Genomic DNA, 17,383 nt, shown 5'->3' with positions numbered 1-17,383 from the left:
CATATACGCATATCCATTCTTTTTCAGATTCTTTTCCCTTACGGGTTGTCACAGAATATTGAGTAGGGTTCCCTGTGCTATACAGTATGTCCTCATTGGTTATCTGTTTTATGTATAGCATGTATATGTTAATCCCAAACTGCTAATTTATCCCTCCCCACCTTTCCCCTTTGGTAACCATACGTTTGTTTTCTATGTCTGTGGGTCTATTTCTGTCTTGTAAATAAGTTTATTTGTATCCTTTTTATAGATTCCACATATGAGTGATATCATATGGTATTTGTGTTTCTCTGTCTGACTTGCTTCACTCAGTGTGATCGTCTCTAGGGTTCGCCTTATGCCGGTTCTGTTTGAGACACCCCAGAAGATTGCCAGCCCTTTGAGGGCGGGAGGCTGTCTTGCTTTTGCCAACCCTGTAGTTTTAGCACAGAACATCGAGTCCCTCCGGCATCAAACAGTACAGTGGTGAGCAAAATAGACACAGCCCTGGGCCTTGACAGAGCCCGCTTTCCTCAGCTCCCACCCATGCCCTGAGGTGATGCCGGCCAAGGAGAGAGATGTCCATGTCCCCCGGGTCAATTCAGCCGTCCTGACCTTGCTCATCAGCCCGTGTGTCACTGGAGATGCTGCTGCTGCGCTGGGTGGGAGGGGGCTGGGGAGGTGTGTTGGCGCCTTGGCAGCCCGGATGGCGAGGGAGCCCGGGCGTCTGTCTGAGGCCTGAGCAGGGCAGGTGCAGAGTGGCTGGGGGCGTTCCGTGAGGAAGGGAGATGCGGTGGGGAAGCAGGGGGGCAGGTCTGTGCTGCTGGTGGAGGAGGCCGGGACCCGGGGCCTATAGTCGCGTTAGTAGCTCTGTTCCCTGAGTGGCCACCTGTGATGCTCACGTCCGGGGACTGCTCTGCGCGGAACGGGAGGTGTCGCCTGCCGGGCCTGAGCTGCGCTTGCCCTGCAGAGCCTGGGGTCAGTGTTCATGGGGCCCTGGGGCGCCCGTAAACCCACGGTAATGACCATCTGGGCCTTGGGCCTCATGCCAGAGCTGGCTGCATTCTTCCTGGGGGAAGGTGGAGGACACTGGAAAAACCAGTTTAGGGTGTGTGAGGCTCCATTGCCTGTCGCTATCAAGGGAGTGTTGGCTCCGGAGCCCGGAAATGTGTGAAAAATTGGGTTTTTCAGAAAGGTACAAGTGTCGATTCAGGTCAGTGAGACCCTTAGGAGCTGGCACGTGAGCAGGCCAAGAGTTTGGGGTCCATGCCTTTTCCTTCTGATGGAACGTGCCCAGCAGCGCGACCTGAGCGGTGCCGGGGCCTGGTGTGTCTTTCTGGTTTTCACTCGTCCTGGCAGCCGGGCTGGCAAAAGCCGGATGGACGGGTCCCACCTTCCTGAGCAGGGGGCTTCACCGAGCGGGCACCTCTGAGCCAGCCAGCGTCGTGTCCACGCCCACGGCACCGTGTCCCCAGGATTGCACGGCGTTTGGCGTGTGGTTGTGTACTCAGCAAATACTTGGAACGAATGACTGAACTTCGTAGTCTCTGCCTGCTCTGTTATGCACTGCGCGACTGAGTGTATTAGTTTCCTGGGGTTGCTTTAACAAAAGGACCGCAAACACGTTGGCTTGACACACAGCAGAAGTTTGTTCTCTCACAGTTCTGGAGACCAGAAGTCAGAAATCCCCCAGGGCTGTGGTCCCCGTGGGGACTCTTTAGCGGAGAATCCGTTCTTTGCATCTTCTGGCTTTGGGTGGCTCCGGGCATTCCTTGGCTTGTGGGTGCATCAATCCCATCTATGCTCCTGTGGTCACCTTGCCTCCTCTTTTCCCTGTGTGTCCTCTTATAAGGATACTTGTCATTGGATGTAGGGACCTCCAGGACAAACCAGGATCATTCCTCGTCTCAAGATCCTTAACTTAAATTTCATCTGCAAAGACACTTTCCAAATAGAAGGTAACATTCACAGGTTCTGGAGATTAGGGTATGGACATATCTTTTGGGGGACTACAAGTTAACCCACTCCAGGGAGTCTTAATATTTTTCTTTTTTTTGTTTTGTCTTTCTTGTTTGTTTGTTTTAATATTTTTCTAATCATTGCTTTTCTAGACATATTAAAGCTGTTAACCACTGGATTTGTGCTGCTCCTAGTTTGCTGTTTGCATTTACGATATAGATGTATATATATCTACATCTGTATCTGTATCTTTATCAGATTTCTCTTTCCCATTGATTCTGCGTTCAGAAAGGCCTTCCCTATTGAGTCGTCATTCACATTAAAACAAAACCTTAGGAAATTAGTTTTTTTTAAACATCTTTATTGGGGTATAACTGCTTTACAGTGGTGTGTTAATTTCTGCTTTATAACAAAGTGAATCAGTTATACATATACATATGTTCCCATATCTCTTCCCTCTTGCGTCTCCCTCCCTCCCACCCTCCCTATCCCACCCCTCCAGGCGGTCACAAAGCACAGAGCTGATCTCCCTGTGCCACGCGGCTGCTTCCCACTAGCTATCTACTTTACGTTTGTTAGTGTGTATATGTCCATGCCACTCTCTCTCGCCCTGTCACAGCTCACCCTTCCCCCTCCCCATATCCTCAAGTCCATTCTCCAGTAGGTCTGTGTCTTTATTCCAGGAAATTAGTTTTTTAATCCAGTGGTAACTTGGATTAAACCTGCAAAACCCAGGGAAACCTGCGTGAGGTCTGGAGTTCAGTTAATTGTACTGTGCCATGGTCAGTTTCGATAATGTACCGTAGTGACCTCAGATGCCATCACTGGGGGAAGCTGGGGTTGATACTCAGGACCTTTCTGTACTATTTTTGTAACTTCTTGTGAGTGTATCATTATTTTAAAAAATTTTTAAATTTTTGATTAGATTTACCAAGAACAAGATTTACAAATTTTGATTAGATTTACCAAGAACAATTATGAGATCATTTGTTCTCTCTTATTTGTAAAGCATCCTTTATGAAGCTCTGATGTATACTAAGCTGTTGTAGAGTTGTGGTTGAATTTACTTAGTTTGGAAAAAGTTGATACCATTTGCTAGGTGGTCTTCCCCTCTAGGAATGTGGCATATCCTATTTTTTCAAGCTATATTTTATTTTCCAGTAAAATATGTGTCGTTTTCTTCAGGTTATTTGCAGGTCCTTTAAAGTTTGGGGTTGTTCTTATGGACGGATCTTTCCTCCATTTACATTCTTTCACCGGCTCGTGCTGGTTACATGTCCCCAAATAGAATCCCCACACCCTTTCAAATACATGAAATTCTTTTAACTTGAGAAAATGCATTTCATTCTGCAATTAGAGACAATGTTTAACAGGCTTTTATTCGTTCCTTTAAACCTGCTCTCAGGAAGGGTCCGGTCAGTTATTTAATGGAGATTTAAGTATCTGTGTTCTCCATCCGAGTATATAGGGGGTGTTCTTCATAAAGAAATATGAAGTCGTGGACTTCCCTGGTGGTCCAGTGGTTAAGACTCCGCGCTTCCACCGCAGAGGGCACGGGTTCGATCCCTGGTCAGGGAAGTTCTGCAAGCCGTAGTGAGGCCGAAAGAAAACAGAAAAAAGAAATACGAAGTTGTGTTCTGTAAATTGAACGCCAAGTGTGTTGTTTTCGATTCTATGTCTTTGAACATCGTAGAGGTGCTGTCTCTCTCCAGGGGTCACGCGCGTTACCTTGGGAGCCCCAGGCGCCTCTCCAGGCCGCATGGACAAACTCAGAGCATGATCTGAGCTGTCCGTGGCCTTTGTTCTCTGCTTTGGTCCCTGGGGCCGTGAGGCCTGGGTGGGCCCTGAGGGTGTTGAGAAGACCTCTAGCTGGGGGAGTCCCAAATTTGAAGACAGAAATGGAAAATGTCCTATTATCCCCCCTCCAGGTCAGTCTTATGAAATCCGACTGCTGGAGAATCGGAAGCTGGGAGATTTTCAGGATCTGAACACAAAATATGTGAAGGTGAGGCTGCCAGCTGTGCCCTTTCTGGGCTCCTGAGGGTGCTCTGTCGGGGTCCCAGCACCTGGGCTTGTGGCGGGAGTGCCTGGGAGGTTTGGGGAAAGCTCCAGGGACAGAGGTGGGCTCCTGGTCCCTGGAGTGTGTTGTCTAAGGGGCCTCGGGCGGGCCGGCAGCATTGGGAGCTAGAGGGATGTGGGCTGATGGACTGGGCGCTGGGTTGGACAGACTCGGCTTCCAGCCTGGCTTTGCCTCTTCCCAGCCTTTTCTGAGCTTCAGTTTACTCATCTGTGCAGAAGGGTTTGTAGATGACCCACGTGTGCAGAGCGCTTAGCAACCCTGGAAAGAAGGGCAGCACTTGTGTCCGTGCCGGCATTCATATTGTTGGGGTTCTGGGAGGGGTGCAGGGAGGAAGCCCCCAGGCAGCTCCAGGCCTTGGAGGGCAGGAGGTGTGTCTGTCTTGGGGATGGTTGAGGGCAGGTTCCTTGTGGGTCCCTCTCAGGACCCACCCTCAGCTGTCCCTTACTGCCACCCCTGCCCCTCCCCCCGCCCAGAGCATCATCCGCGTGGTGTTCCACGACCGGCGGCTACAGTACACGGAGCACCAACAGCTGGAGGGCTGGCGGTGGAGCCGGCCCGGGGACCGCATCCTGGACATCGGTGAGTCTCCCTGGCCAGGAGGGAGAGGCCGACGGAGCTCCAGGCACATGGGGGTCCTTCCTGGGCGCCTTCCGGACCCAGGCCTGTCCAGGGCATCTTGGCGCACTTTTGCCTTGTGTGAAACCCCACAGGAGCTGGTGGAGGTGACCGTGCCACCAGGCCTACCCTCGGGGGTTCACCTTTTGCGGGGGCCTGGGATGGGGTGGCACGCGGGATTCAAGGACCTGCCGTCAGGGAATGAGAAGCAGGGAAAGCTTTGCAGAAAGATCCTGCCTTAAAGGGTCATGATGAGTGATGACGGGCCAGGGGGGCCTCACAGAGAGGGGCAGTGGAAATGGAACTGGGGGCCCAGGTGGTGGCCCGCGGTCTTTTATCCACAACCCTTGGGCCCGGATGGGTTTTGGAACTCAGAGGTTGGAATGATAGTAAGGTGTGTAGACCCATAGCTTCGGGTCATACCGCCAACAGGCAGTCAAGCAGAGCAATGTTCCTGCAGCAAAACAGAATGACTCTACACAATGGGGTAAAGGCGTCAAGTCAGGCTTCTGCCCAGTGAGTTACGCAAAACCTAGTTTTCAGAACTTCTGGCATGTCGAATTGTGTAAGGAATTTGGACCTGTAATGAGAATCCTTCCCGAAATATTTGGGAGTGGCTGACGATTGCACTTTTGTGTGTGTATGTGCACAGATATTCCACTGTCTGTTGGTATCTTGGACCCCAGGGCCAGCCCGACCCAGCTGAATGCAGTTGAGTTTTTGTGGGACCCTTCGAAGAGAGCATCTGCTTTCATTCAGGTGAGCGGGAGGGAGCTTGCCCTCGGTGGGGAAGCCGGAGCTCTGGGGTCCTTTGGGCCGTTTCTCGAAACCATCCTTCCAGGGGGCCCTGATGGGCTCCTGCCCTCTGCTGCAGGAAAGGAGGCTGAAAGGGTGGATGGGTGTGTCTCAGAGTCACAGGACTCGGGACGTTGTAGCATCCTGTGTGGGTTTTGCTTATCAGTATGTAAGCTTTTTGCAAAATAAGTATGGCCTAGCATAAATAATTTGAAGTGAAAAGTTTTTTCGTAATTGTTTCTGTTATTAAATTAATTATTTAATTCTCAAGCACCTGCTTGTGAACCTGGCCTTGTGTTAAACACCATGGCAGATAGAGGTGGCCAAGGGCCCAGTCGGGGCCCTGTGCTTCCGGGCTTGCCCCTGGCTCTCTTACTGTGTGTCCCGTTTTGAGCCTCTTGGCTTTCCCACCTGTCTTATAAATTAGAGAGTGAAAACAGAGCCATGACCACAAGGCCTGGTTCATAGTAATCGCTCAGTAAAAGTGAGCGATCTTTTTGCCTTGCATAGTTTCAATACTTGAACTGCATTTTAAAAGAATTATAATAATGTTACCGTTTACTGTTACAATAAGATGAATTGTATTATGACGTGATCACAGTGTTATGGCAAGAAATGTACGTCAAGTGCCTTCTGTGTAACAGGCACTAACGAGAAATAAAGAAGTGGTCCCAGCTTCTGGCCTGGCCTGAGTAACCTGGCCACCAGGCCCTTAGGGACTAAGCTGTGGTCCCTGTTCTGTGGTCTGTGGGATTTGCCAAGGGAGAGTTCTCAGGGGCGGGAGTGAGGGGGTCTGCTGGGGTCAGTGGGCCTGGAGCAACGGCAAGGACTTAGGTGGTCAGGCGGGGCCTCCAAGGTCAAGGGACAAAGGTGAGAGGGCAGGCCCTCTGTGGTTAGGGGATGGGGCGGCCAGCGGCCCGACAGAGTGGACAGCACTGGGGGAGAGCGGAGAGGTGGAGGTGGGTCTGACCGTGCGGAATGGAAACGTCCATTTGGAGAGGAGCCCATGGGCGGGGGGCGGTCCAGAGCCCACCCTCGCCTGCTTCTGGCTACCTGCCCCCCCGCGTCCCCTGCAGGTGCACTGCATCAGCACAGAGTTCACCCCGAGGAAGCACGGGGGCGAGAAGGGCGTGCCCTTTCGGGTGCAGATCGATACCTTCAAGCAGAGTGAGAATGGGGAGTACACGGAACACTTGCACTCGGCCAGCTGCCAGATCAAGGTGTTCAAGGTAGGACGGCCCCACCAGCTCCATCCGCCGTCACCCGGCCCCTCGCCCTGCCTGGGACGGCAATGCCAAAACGCGGAGGCCCAGCAGGGAGTGCGGCATCCCCATGAGTAGCCCGGGGCTCCTGCCTGGGCTCTGATGAGCCAGCCTGCCTGCTTTCTTCCCCACAGACGGCCGGGCTCGGCTCTACTTGACCGGAGTGGTGGGATTGGCACGCTTGTAGATTTTTGTTTTTCCTCCCAAGCACTTTGGCCGCACATTCTGTGGTTGCCCATTAGGTTCTCCGTAGAAGTCAAGTTAGGAGACCTCCCGTGTGGGTCCTGACCGTGGATGTGATTTATTTATTTGTTTTTATTGAAGTATGGTTGGTTTACAATGTCGTGTGAGTTTCCGGCGTGCAACACAGTGATTCAGTAATACATAGACACGTATCTATCCTTTTTCAAATACTTTTCCCATTGAGGTTATTACAGAGTATTTCCCTGTGCCGCCCAGCAGCTCCTTGTTGGTTATCTGTTTTACGTATGGTAGTGTGTATGTGTTAATCCCAGCAGATGTTCTTCCCTTGCCCCTGCACAGTGGCCTCCTGGTACCTCCCTTCTTTTCCTTTGTCGTCTCACCCCCTGCAGTCTCCTGCCGTTGCTTCTCACCTCATCTGTCTGGACAGAGTATTTCCTAAAGACGGTCCACAGTGGTGTAGCTCAGGGTGGCCCCGCGGGGAGGGAGGGTGTCGGCGGACCCCGCATCATCCTCAGGGTGGGCGGACCGGTGCCGAGCCGGACCACAGGCCCCGTCGCCAGCAGGCTGGACCTGCCCGCCAGCCAGGAGATCCCAGCAGGTGCCCCAGGACGGGGCGCGGACCGGCCCCAGTGCCTTCCTCGTCCTTCCCGTCTTTCACAATCAGGGGACCTGGGGACTTGCCGACAAAGTTCCGTCTGCTGGGGCTGGAGATGCCAGAGTGATTGGCCGTAGAAATAGGGCCTTGTCCCAGAGGAAGCTGGGTCAGTGTTGATCTTCCTGAGCTTGGGATGGATGTGGAAATAAGTGCCCACAGGTAGAACCATCAACTTGGCGGTGGAGTGGTGATCTGCCCTGTTTCCCAACTGGACTGGAAGGCCCTGAAGCTGCCCGTGTCTGCACTCAGGCCACACAGCCGGGCGGCTGGCTTCATCCCCACTGATAGCGTCTGGCCGCCCGAGGGCTGTGGGCAAAGGGTCCTGAGGCCCTGGTCGGGCTCTGTGCGCTGGGACACCTTGGTCAGTTAGCGCTGCCACCCTGGGTGGGGAGGGAGGGATGGTGGGGGGAGCGTGAGTTTGTCTTCTCTGCCAGGGCGGTAGCACCCTCCAGAAACCTGCATCATTATGAAGCCTTGAAACCGGCCCCCGAAGGAAGTTACATTTCTGCCCCATATTTGTTTCCTCTTCCTGCTGTAAAAGAATGACCCAAAGTTGAGTGGCTCAGTACTGCATACTGTCTTTTAATGCTGGAGGTCAGAAGTCTGAACCGGGTCTCACTGGGCTAGAGTCGGGGCGTCAGGAGGGCTGAATTCCTTTCTGGAGGCCCCAGGGGAGAATCTCTCTTCCCTTGCCCTTTCCGGCTTCTGGAGGCCTCCGCATTCCTTGGCCTGTGGCCCCTCCTCCATCCTCAAAGCTGGAGCAGGTAGAGCCCCTCTCACACGCATCACCCTGACTCCCCTGCTCGCCCCCGCTCCACTTCTAAGCCCCTGTGATTACACTGGGCCCACGGGATGATCCAGGCTCATCTTCCTATTTTAATCTCACGTTGTTGGCCATCTTAATTCCATCTGCAACCTCGCCCCCTTCTGCCCTGGAAGGTAACGTCCTCCCAGGCTCTGGGTATTAGGACGTGGCCATCTTTGGGGAGCATTAGTCTGCCGACCCTGTCCACCGGTGCCTCTGGTCTTGTGGGTGCTCCGGGGTCCAGGGTGATTCTGGCTCCCCCTGGACAGCTCCGAGGCTGTGCAGCGGGTGGTCTCTGCCTGTCCTGCAGTCCCACCCCCTCCCTGTCACGCACAGACCAGGTCCAGGGTTCCACCAGCTGTCTTCTGCCCTCAGGTGGTGGGCGCGTCCAGTGTGATTCCAGCGCTTTCCGAGCGTGTGCCCTGGGAATGGGCGCCGGCCGGACGGTAGGAGGGAGGGGCAGTCTGCGCCAGGGATGCCTAGCCCTCCCCATGGCTCCCGTGAGCTTCCCCTCCTACAGCTCAAGGTGGAAGCTCAGGAGTGAGGGCTCTGCTCAACTTCTCAGCCGCACACCAGGCGTTATTGGGGACTGGGGCCGGAAGCTGCCTTACCATCTCCTGCAGGGGCGTAGGAGCCTCTGATACCCGAAACGGGCTCCCCAGAATGCCTGAGGTGACCTGGCCAGCCCCCCAACCCGCACCAGCAGCAGCTCAGATGGGTGTGCACTGGCGCCAGGCACAGCCCAGCCGAACCGCCCATCACTCTCCCATCTCAGATCACCCTGGTTACTAGGAAACCCTGGCTTCTCGGAGCCCGGCCCTGGGGCTCCATGGGGGTGTCTGGGCCGCTCCCTGCCCCGCCGGCTCCCCACAGGCTGCCCCCTAAAGGCAGGCTCAGCCACGCTTTACCAGTAATGCTTCTGGGCCGGGAAGAAGGGCCTCCTTTCTGGGACAGGAGGACGGGAGGACGGAGGTGGAGCAGGGAAACCCGATGATGGGAGCCCGGCTGCCGCATGCCTGGCTCTCCCACTGGACACCGGGTCTGTCACTCACGTCCCCATAGGACCCCCAGCAAACCTCCCTCCCTCCAGCCTGGGCATCCCCCTGAGGACTATTTCCTCAAATCTCCTGAGCTGGGAGTCAAAAACTGCAGCCAGGATGATCCCAAAGGCGCCATCGAGCTTGAGGATGAACTTTCCCCCCTGACTGCCCACTGCGTGTGGTCCACTGCCAACAGAGTAACGCGCTCAGTTCTGGGTCCTGCAGACTCTTGATATCTGGCCCCGACCACCAGGCCCTGAACTCAGGAGGGGATAGTCCCAGTGGTCAGGATGGTCCCCATCAGCTGGGCCTGCTGGGGTGGAAGCCGGGAGCTTGGTCGTAGTCCTAGGACTTGGGGGCAAGGAGGCCCCCAAGATGGCCAAGATGGCGTGCGATTGTAGACCGAGCCCCGGCCAGCAGCTCCCAGCTCATCCACTTCCTGTCACGGTCCACGGGGAACCCACGGAAGGCCCTCGAGGGGTCCTCTCCATTAGCAAGTGGCCACTGGTAAAGCTCTGCTCCCAGCATTTCTGCATGGTCCGCTGAGTGGACCCTGGAGAGTCCCCGTAGGACCCTGTAGCAGGCTCTGAGTCCCTCGAGGTGGGAAGGGGCTCCGGGCGGGTGGACCTGTGTGTCGGATGCCTGGGAGGTGAGAGAGATGCTTTCTTGTCCGTGAGATCCTGCTTGGGCTTCTGGGTGAGGTGGGGAGTGTGCTGGCCTTGGGTGGGGGGGCCCACTGCTCAGCCCTGGATCTCCCCCCGACAGCTGCCTCTGCCTGCTTTGAACTCATTGGACCCCTGTGCTCTGCACTTACAGCCAAAGGGAGCTGACCGGAAGCAGAAGACTGACCGAGAGAAGATGGAAAAAAGAACGGCCCAAGAGAAGGAGAAGTACCAGCCATCCTATGAAACCACCATCCTCTCAGAGGTGAGCCGGCCGGAGCCTTCTGCCAGGGGCGGCGAGGGTGGGTTTAGATCCTTGGAAAAGTGCGCATTTGGGGTGAACGCTTCTACCGAGAGCGCCCGTTAAATCGTGGTGTGTTCCTTTGTCTGGAGCACTTTCAGTTAAGGACCGGTGTCCAGGGAGGTGTTTCACAAGTACCTTCTAGCTCTCTGCTGCCATTTGCGCATTTCAAGATTAGGTTATTTTTATTTTAGATTTTTGGAATAGATCATATATTCATGTGGTCCAAATTCAAAAGGTATAAGAGCATCTCCATCGGAAAATATCCTTCCCAGCACTGTCTGGCCTCGGTTTCTCTCCCCGGGGCAGCAGGCGACCCCCGGCTCCTTGTGTATCTGGCCCAACGTTCTCTGCAGATGAAGCCAGTTCATACACGTTTGCCCCATGTGCTCTTTTTTCCCCCGACAGTACGCACACACACTGTTCTGTGGTTGACTGTCTTTAATTCATGGCCTCTCTTGGAGTCTGTTTCCTGTCTGTTCATAAAGAGCTTTCTAGTTCTTTATCCAGCTGTGTAGCTTTCGTTGTCTGGATGGCCCTTTGCTGGACGCTGGGTTATTTCCAAGCTCTTGCCATTTCACACAGGGTACTGTGAACACCTTGTGCGAGTGTAGTTCTGCACATGGAAAGAACGTCTGCAGCATCTGTTCTCGGAGGGGGATTGCTGGGTCAGAGACTGTAAATAGCTCTCGTTCTTTGCTGTTTGGGTGGATACTGGGGTGCGTTTCCTCTCAGCCCTGCCGCCGACGCCAGCCTGCTCCAGCCGTTCTTCCGTCCAGGCTATCTCTGAGATGCTTCGTACCACAGGTCCCTTTTCCTCCCGTCACGGGTCACTGCTGCTGCTGCCTCTTTTACTGGGCTCTGTTTTTGATTTGAACAACTCTTCCCCGCTGTGTCCTGCCATCAGGCCAGTTGATAGGTGTTGGGCTCGTCCACTGAGTAATCTGACTTACTCAGGAGGCCCTCCGTGGATGCCTCAGGTCCAGTGCTGACCATGGTGGGGTTAAGTCTGGGTTAAGGGTGAGGCCCACGGACAGGGGGCTAAGAGGCCTGTGGGTGTGTGAGGGTGTGTTTGCGTGGTGTGAAAAGCCATACACAGAAGAGTATGTGCAGCAGGGCAGCAGGGATGCTAATTCTGTGGCGTGGACAGATGCATGCTGGCTTTTCCTAGGGTCGAGGCTGACGGTGGCCGGAGAGCCCTGGCCCAGGGAGTCCTGCCCCCTTGCAGCAGGGCAGAGCCAGCTCTGCAGTGTGTGGGGCCGTGCTTGGACCCTTAGCCCTTCCCAGGCCTGGTGTGTGCTCGTGAGGCACCCCGGTGACCCTTCTCCTCCCGGCCTCTGCCTCTCCCCCGACTTCCCTGCTGGAGGACAGGTCCCCTGGCGTGCTCCAGGCAACGTCCCAGCCCCTGTCCCAGGCCAGGTGTTGAAATCCGCACCTGGCCTGTGACCTTGGGAGCTGCCGGATCCCCTCTTGTCTGCTCATCAACCTTCCTGTTCCCCTCCCCCCTCCCCCCTCCCCCCGGGGCTGCAGGATTCGGCACCAACACATTCCAGGCCTCACTCGTAACAGAGTTAAATATTGACCCACCCTGTGGTCGGGTGGGTGATAGTAAATCTCAGGAATGCTTCCGACTGGCCGTGTCCAAAGCGGTGTCGTCACAGGGAAGGGAAGCAGGGAATGCTTGGTGCGCGGGCTACCCCTTGCCGCCCCCAACCGGGCAGCACCCGACGTCTCTGCTTTCCTTGGGGGATTCTCGCGTGTCCGTTTGAGCTTCCGCACGAGAAGTTCCTGGAGTTCAGGGGTCACAGCTTTCGCGTTGCTGCGTCTCCCTGGTCTGCAAGCGGGGGAGCTCCTGAAATGTAGTACATGTGCGAAGACTTGGGTTGGAAGGGGGCTGCTCCCGGTCAGCGTGGAGACGCCTCGTCTGTCCCCTCAGCTGAGGCCCGTCGGGAGATTCAGAGCTTCTCTGGTGCTTTCCCGTTGGCAGTGGTCTGTGGCCCCGTGCTCCCTGTTTCGTGCATTTGCTCCCAAGACCCGCCTGTGGGCCACTGGCCTGTCTTGCGTTTTAGTCTCTTTTCTTGTGGACCCAGGAATCAGGGGACCGATGAGGTTTCCCTCTTTGCTTTGACTCCTCGGAAGCTCAGACAGACACGTGTCATGCTTTGCTTGCTCTGGGGACCGCCTCTTCTCTGCCCTAGCTGGTTTCTTCGGTGTGGCCCGAGCAGCGTGCCCGTCCCCGAGCGCCGGGTCAGCGTGGGCTGGGTGTGGAAGGATCATGGTTCCGAACCGAGTGGCCCGGCCGGGACCACCGCTGCCCTGCGCTCTCTCCCTGCAGTGCTCCCCGTGGCCTGACGTGGTTTACCAGGTGAACAGTGCCTCGTCCCCAAGCTACAACGGCTCTCCGAACAGCTTCGGCCTTGGCGAAGGGTACGTGCACCCTCTCTCCCTTTGCGGTCCCTGGAGTGACCACGGGTGTGGGCTCCTTTCCTCACTTTCCTCCCTGGGTCTCTGCTCCTTTTGTAGCCTGGCATCGATCTGGGTTTCAGGGCGGCTGACTGGTGTTAACATTCACAACCATTTTTAGCATCACGTGTCCAGGTTCTTGTGCTTGAACACACCTCTAGGAAGGCTGTCTGCTAGGGCAGCGGAGCACCAGGCATCCACTCCCTCCCCCGGTTAAAGTGGGCTGGGCTGCGGGGGTCCTGGGCCAGCCCCCTGAGGTAGCCTGCCTGGTGCCTCCCAGGGGAAAGCCCACCTCCTGGACGGCGGGGGCCTCAGGAGGCAGATCTCTGGACCCTGCAGCGGCCGGAGGGGCTTCAGTTTTTTGGCCGCGCCAAGCGGCCTGCAGGATTTTAGTTCCCGGCCAGGGATCAAACCCGCGCCGCCCCCCAGCCCCCACCCCCCAGTGGAAGCGCCGAGTCCTGAGCCCTGGAGCACCAGGGAGGTCCCTGGGGGGGCTTCTTAGATCTTTCTGCACCCGCGTGCATGGTCACTAGGCAGGGGGACTCAGCTCAGGACCCGCCCTGCCCCTGGGGTCACAGGCCTGCAGCACAGAAGCGGCCTCACTGCTGGTGGCCCAGCCCTGCCGAGGCACAGGCGGTGCTGACTCCGAGGTGACGGGGCTGCAGGGACCAGCGGGCAGCTGTCGCACCTGTCCCAGGGCCGTGGCATCCCTGTGATGGCTCTGCCCATCCTGTTCGTGGGGCCGGGGTGAGGCAGGGGGGGTGCCAGGCGGGTTTAACAGGTGAGGGTAGAACATGCAGAATGGAGCCCCACGCGTGCTAGAGAGATAACTGCTGATGGGTAAGCGAGACATGAACTTGGTTTACAAGGTGAGGACAGTCCTCCTTGAGAGGGGGCACGAGGAAGGGCTGTCACATTTAGATTCAGCAGACCTAGTCTTAAATCGGCACCTTTCTGGGGCAAGTTCCTTAACCTCCTGCAGCTCCGGTTTCCTCACGACCGGGGGAGCATGAATTCCACGCAGGGTCAGGGGAACATGTATAAAGTCCCTGGCACCCCCTAGACCCTGATGACGTGCATCTGTAGTCACCGATGACTGGTCTAGGGCTCATCCCCTCAGGGGTCTGTTTTTTTCTCATTGTGATAAAATACACAAAACGTAAAATTTACCATTTTACCGTTTTTGAGTGGCTAGGTCAGAAATATTAAGTCCGTTCAAGTTGTACCATCACCACTGTCCATCTGGAAGGGTCGTCTCTCAATGTGTCTTTCTCTTGACATAAAAACCCAAGTGTTCAGGTCTCTGCCTCCCTTTGGGGAAAAACGTGAGAATGGTTTTCTCGTGGCGGATGCCAAACTGGGGGTGCTTGTTCGCTGCAGAATAATTCCCCGAGGGACTCCTCTGCCCTCTCCTGGGTGTGGCTGGCCCTTCGCTGTCCCAGCACTGAGTCCCTGTGAGGCGTGTGTCCCGGTCTGCTTGGTCAACCTGCCCTTCCCTCGTGCTGGGGCTCGGGGTGGGGACCACAGCATCTGGCCAAAACAAGCCCTGGAGCCGTAGCTGAGGGATGAGGGTGTGTAGTTAATCAGAGCCCCCATCCACACCAGGGGCTTTGTTAGGGCTTTCCAGGGATGGAGCACGTCTGTATTTTTCTCGAGGGCCCATTTCATTTCATGAGCCCCAGAGCAGAGGGAAGTGAAGGGCAGGCCGGCGAGGAGCCTCTCAGCCAGGAAGGAGCATCCTCGCCGCTCACCACCTCTCTTCTTCCTTTCAGCAACAGCTCCCCAACCCACCCGGTGGAGGCCCTGCCCGTGGGCAGTGACGTAAGTGTCTGCGGCTGGGCGCCGGCTGCCTGTCCCGTGCGGACCGGGCACCCCGTCAAGGCCCGTCCTCTCTGCCCGCAGCACCTGCTTCCCTCGGCCTCCACGCAGGACGCCCAGCAGTGGCTCCACCGCAACAGATTCTCCCAGTTTTGCCGGCTGTTCGCCAGCTTCTCAGGTGAGCGTCTCTGAATGGTGCTCAGACCCCGCGAGCATCTCGGAACGCTCAGCATGTGCGCTTGGCTCCCCAGGGGCCGCGGTCTGTCCTGGGGACCCAGAGTGGTCACTTGTGGTCACTTGTGTGTATTGGCCCTGGGCCGTGGGCTCGTGGGCGGTCCTGCCCCTGAGGTGTCCAGCCGAGCGTGGCTTTGCGGGAGGACCGTCTGGGAGCCTTTTCAAGGTGCCCCTCCCCCGCAGTGTGGGCTCTGCTTCGCCCAGAAGAGGCCCTTAGCCGACAGGCCAGTGCACACTCGGCAAGCCTCCCAGCCTTTTCCTCGCAAACGCTGCTCGTCGTGCTGTCTCCAGAGCCGTGACCCGGGAGATGGTGGTACAGCCACGGGCGAGAAGGGAAAGCAGCTCTTCCTTCTCTAAAGGTTTTTCAAGCCCTTGCTGGTGGTCCCATCAGACAGCAGCCCTGAGCCGGGGGCACTGGGGGACAGGGTAACAGCCATGAACCTTGCTCCCCGGCAGTCGGCCCAGAGTGACAGAGAGTCAAGTGTTGGCCGAAACCAGAAAACTGGCCCTCAAGGACATCTGTGGCAGTGGAAGGGAACCAGCACCCCATCCGTGGTCTTTGAGCTCAGCTTTTCTTTTTTTTTTTTTTTTTTCTGGCTGCGCCGCGCGCCTTGCAGAATCTTAGTTCCCCAACCAGGGATTGAACCCGGGGCCCCCTAACCCTGGACCGCCAGGGAAGTCCCTGAGCTCAGCTTTTCTGAGCATGTTCTTTGTGCTGCGGGTAGACAGTACCAGGGCAGTCAGGCAGGGACCCTGTCCTCGGGCAGCTCTGAGTCAGCGCGGAGGTGTAAACCGCCCATCTCAACACGCCGTGTCCCTTCTGGGATGGGCAGGCTTGGTGGAGGGACCTGGGCCAGCCTGGGCGGGAGGAGGATGGAGGGGAGGCCCCCCTTAAGCAGGGGGTGGTGTGGGCCGTGCCGAGGAGGCGGCCTTGAGCAAAACCTGGAAGGGCAAGGGCACGAGCCAGGCGGGTATGGGAGGGTGAGCTTTCCAAGCGGAGGGCAGGCACAAGGTGGGGCCTGCCAGGTGTGACTACGGAGCGGAGGGCCCCGGTGATGGGGCCGAGTGGGCCGGGCGGCAGGTGAGGTCAGAGAGGCGCCCAGGGGCCCTCTTGGAGAGTGCAAGGAGTTTGTTTGGCTTTATTCCCCATGGAAGGGGAGCCAGTGTACCTGCAGTATTGTACCTAAAACTGTATCTTAACTGGGGCAGGAAACGGGGGCGAATGCTGTGGCTGTAGGCCACGTGGCTGTTGTGAAGTTTTCCGCAGAAGGCTGAAGGCATCCTCGTGCCTTGCAGAGTCCACCTGGGCACAGGGCTCTAGGGGGCTCCTCGGGCCTCGAGGAAGGGACTCGCCTTCATCCACGTACCAGGATGCTCACAGACAGTTACTCATGATCGCCTCAGACTGGGAGCACCCGCAAAGCCCAGCGGCAGAGAGGGCGTACAGGAGCTGTGCTTTATTCGTGCAGTGAATCCTACCTAAGAGTGGGCACAGATGGTCCACAACTACATGCAGCACGAATGAGCCCTTAAACGGAGCTTGGAGGGAGAGCCAGGCCTAGAGAAGTGCTTAGTGTTCAGTTCCATTCACACAGGTGCTAAAAGCCAAGCGAAACTCCTCTGCATGTGAGAAGTGGGGAGAGCAGTTCCCCAGAGGTGAGGGTGGGGGAGGTGGTGGCCTGTGGGATGGTGGGAATGTCCTGCCTCTTGACCCGGGTGCTGGGTGCACGGGTGCCCGGGCGCGTTCAGAACGGCAGCGTCGGGGAGCCGTGAGCTTTCGTCTCCGGACAAGTGCACACGCGATCACACTGATAAGATACGTCACTGACAGTGATGCCAATAAAAGGTCCAGAGGGAGGGCCAGGCAGCCACAGGCAGTGAGGGCTTCTGAACTTCTGAAAATGCCCGGCGGTTCCTCTGCCTTTGTGAAGCCAGTGGTTGAGCTTCTGACATCTCTGGGGCTGTGATCTCCTCTTGCTGTTTCTCCCTGTGGGATGCCTGTACCCCCTGAGGGTGAGGCTGGCTCGACCCTCCCCCAGGGTCTGCAGGTGCAGCCCTTCCCCCGCACCCCGGGTCACAGGCGGCCCCATGTACCCGCCCAGGTGCTGACCTGCTGAAGATGTCCCGCGATGACCTGGTCCAGATCTGCGGCCCTGCAGATGGGATCCGGCTTTTTAACGCCATCAAAGGCAGGTGGGTGTTGGTGCCCGCTGGGGGCACAGGGTGTGGCTGGGAGGCGCCAGGAGTGGGGTGGCGGCCCCCGCGGGGAAGTGAGATGCCGTGGCTCGCAGCCCACCCTGCCCGGAAAGCCCCCTCCTCCCCTCCCTCCCTCTTCTCTGTTTGACGGGGGCCTTGGCCTCTGAGTCTCAGCCCCTTGGCCGCTTCCTCTGGTTCTTAGATGCTCGCATGGTCCTGGGCTTCGAGCTGCTTCCTGTTGCTCCTGCTGAGGGCGGGGCAGGCGTGGACGGTGTGGTCTAAGTAGGCACAGTGTGGACAGCGCAGTTTTCACTC

At 56.8% G+C, this 17,383-nt stretch overlaps 1 protein-coding gene across 6 annotated transcripts in view; it reads left to right on the top strand.

Moving 5' to 3' along the window:
* Positions 1–17,383, top strand: part of TFCP2L1 (transcription factor CP2 like 1) — a 74,169-nt gene that overhangs the window by 32,500 nt on the left and 24,286 nt on the right. For 2 of the 6 annotated variants that reach the window (XM_060153034.1, XM_060153032.1), the window contains 9 exons: positions 3,867–3,943; positions 4,492–4,597; positions 5,286–5,392; positions 6,505–6,657; positions 10,211–10,321; positions 12,693–12,784; positions 14,593–14,641; positions 14,723–14,816; positions 16,975–17,065. In XM_060153034.1, the coding sequence (XP_060009017.1) occupies positions 3,867–3,943; positions 4,492–4,597; positions 5,286–5,392; positions 6,505–6,657; positions 10,211–10,321; positions 12,693–12,784; positions 14,593–14,641; positions 14,723–14,816; positions 16,975–17,065 (880 nt within the window). Of the gene's footprint in view, positions 1–3,866; positions 3,944–4,491; positions 4,598–5,285; positions 5,393–6,504; positions 6,658–10,210; positions 10,322–12,692; positions 12,785–14,592; positions 14,817–16,974; positions 17,066–17,383 lie in introns of all 6 variants that reach the window. The other 4 variants (XR_009541202.1, XM_060153031.1, XM_060153035.1 and 1 more) reach the window with 3 other exon arrangements.

The sequence above is a fragment of the Lagenorhynchus albirostris genome, chromosome 6 (assembly GCF_949774975.1).
Source record: "Lagenorhynchus albirostris chromosome 6, mLagAlb1.1, whole genome shotgun sequence".
Lineage (NCBI taxonomy): Eukaryota > Metazoa > Chordata > Mammalia > Artiodactyla > Delphinidae > Lagenorhynchus > Lagenorhynchus albirostris.
This window is presented reverse-complemented; position numbering and strand designations above follow the sequence as displayed.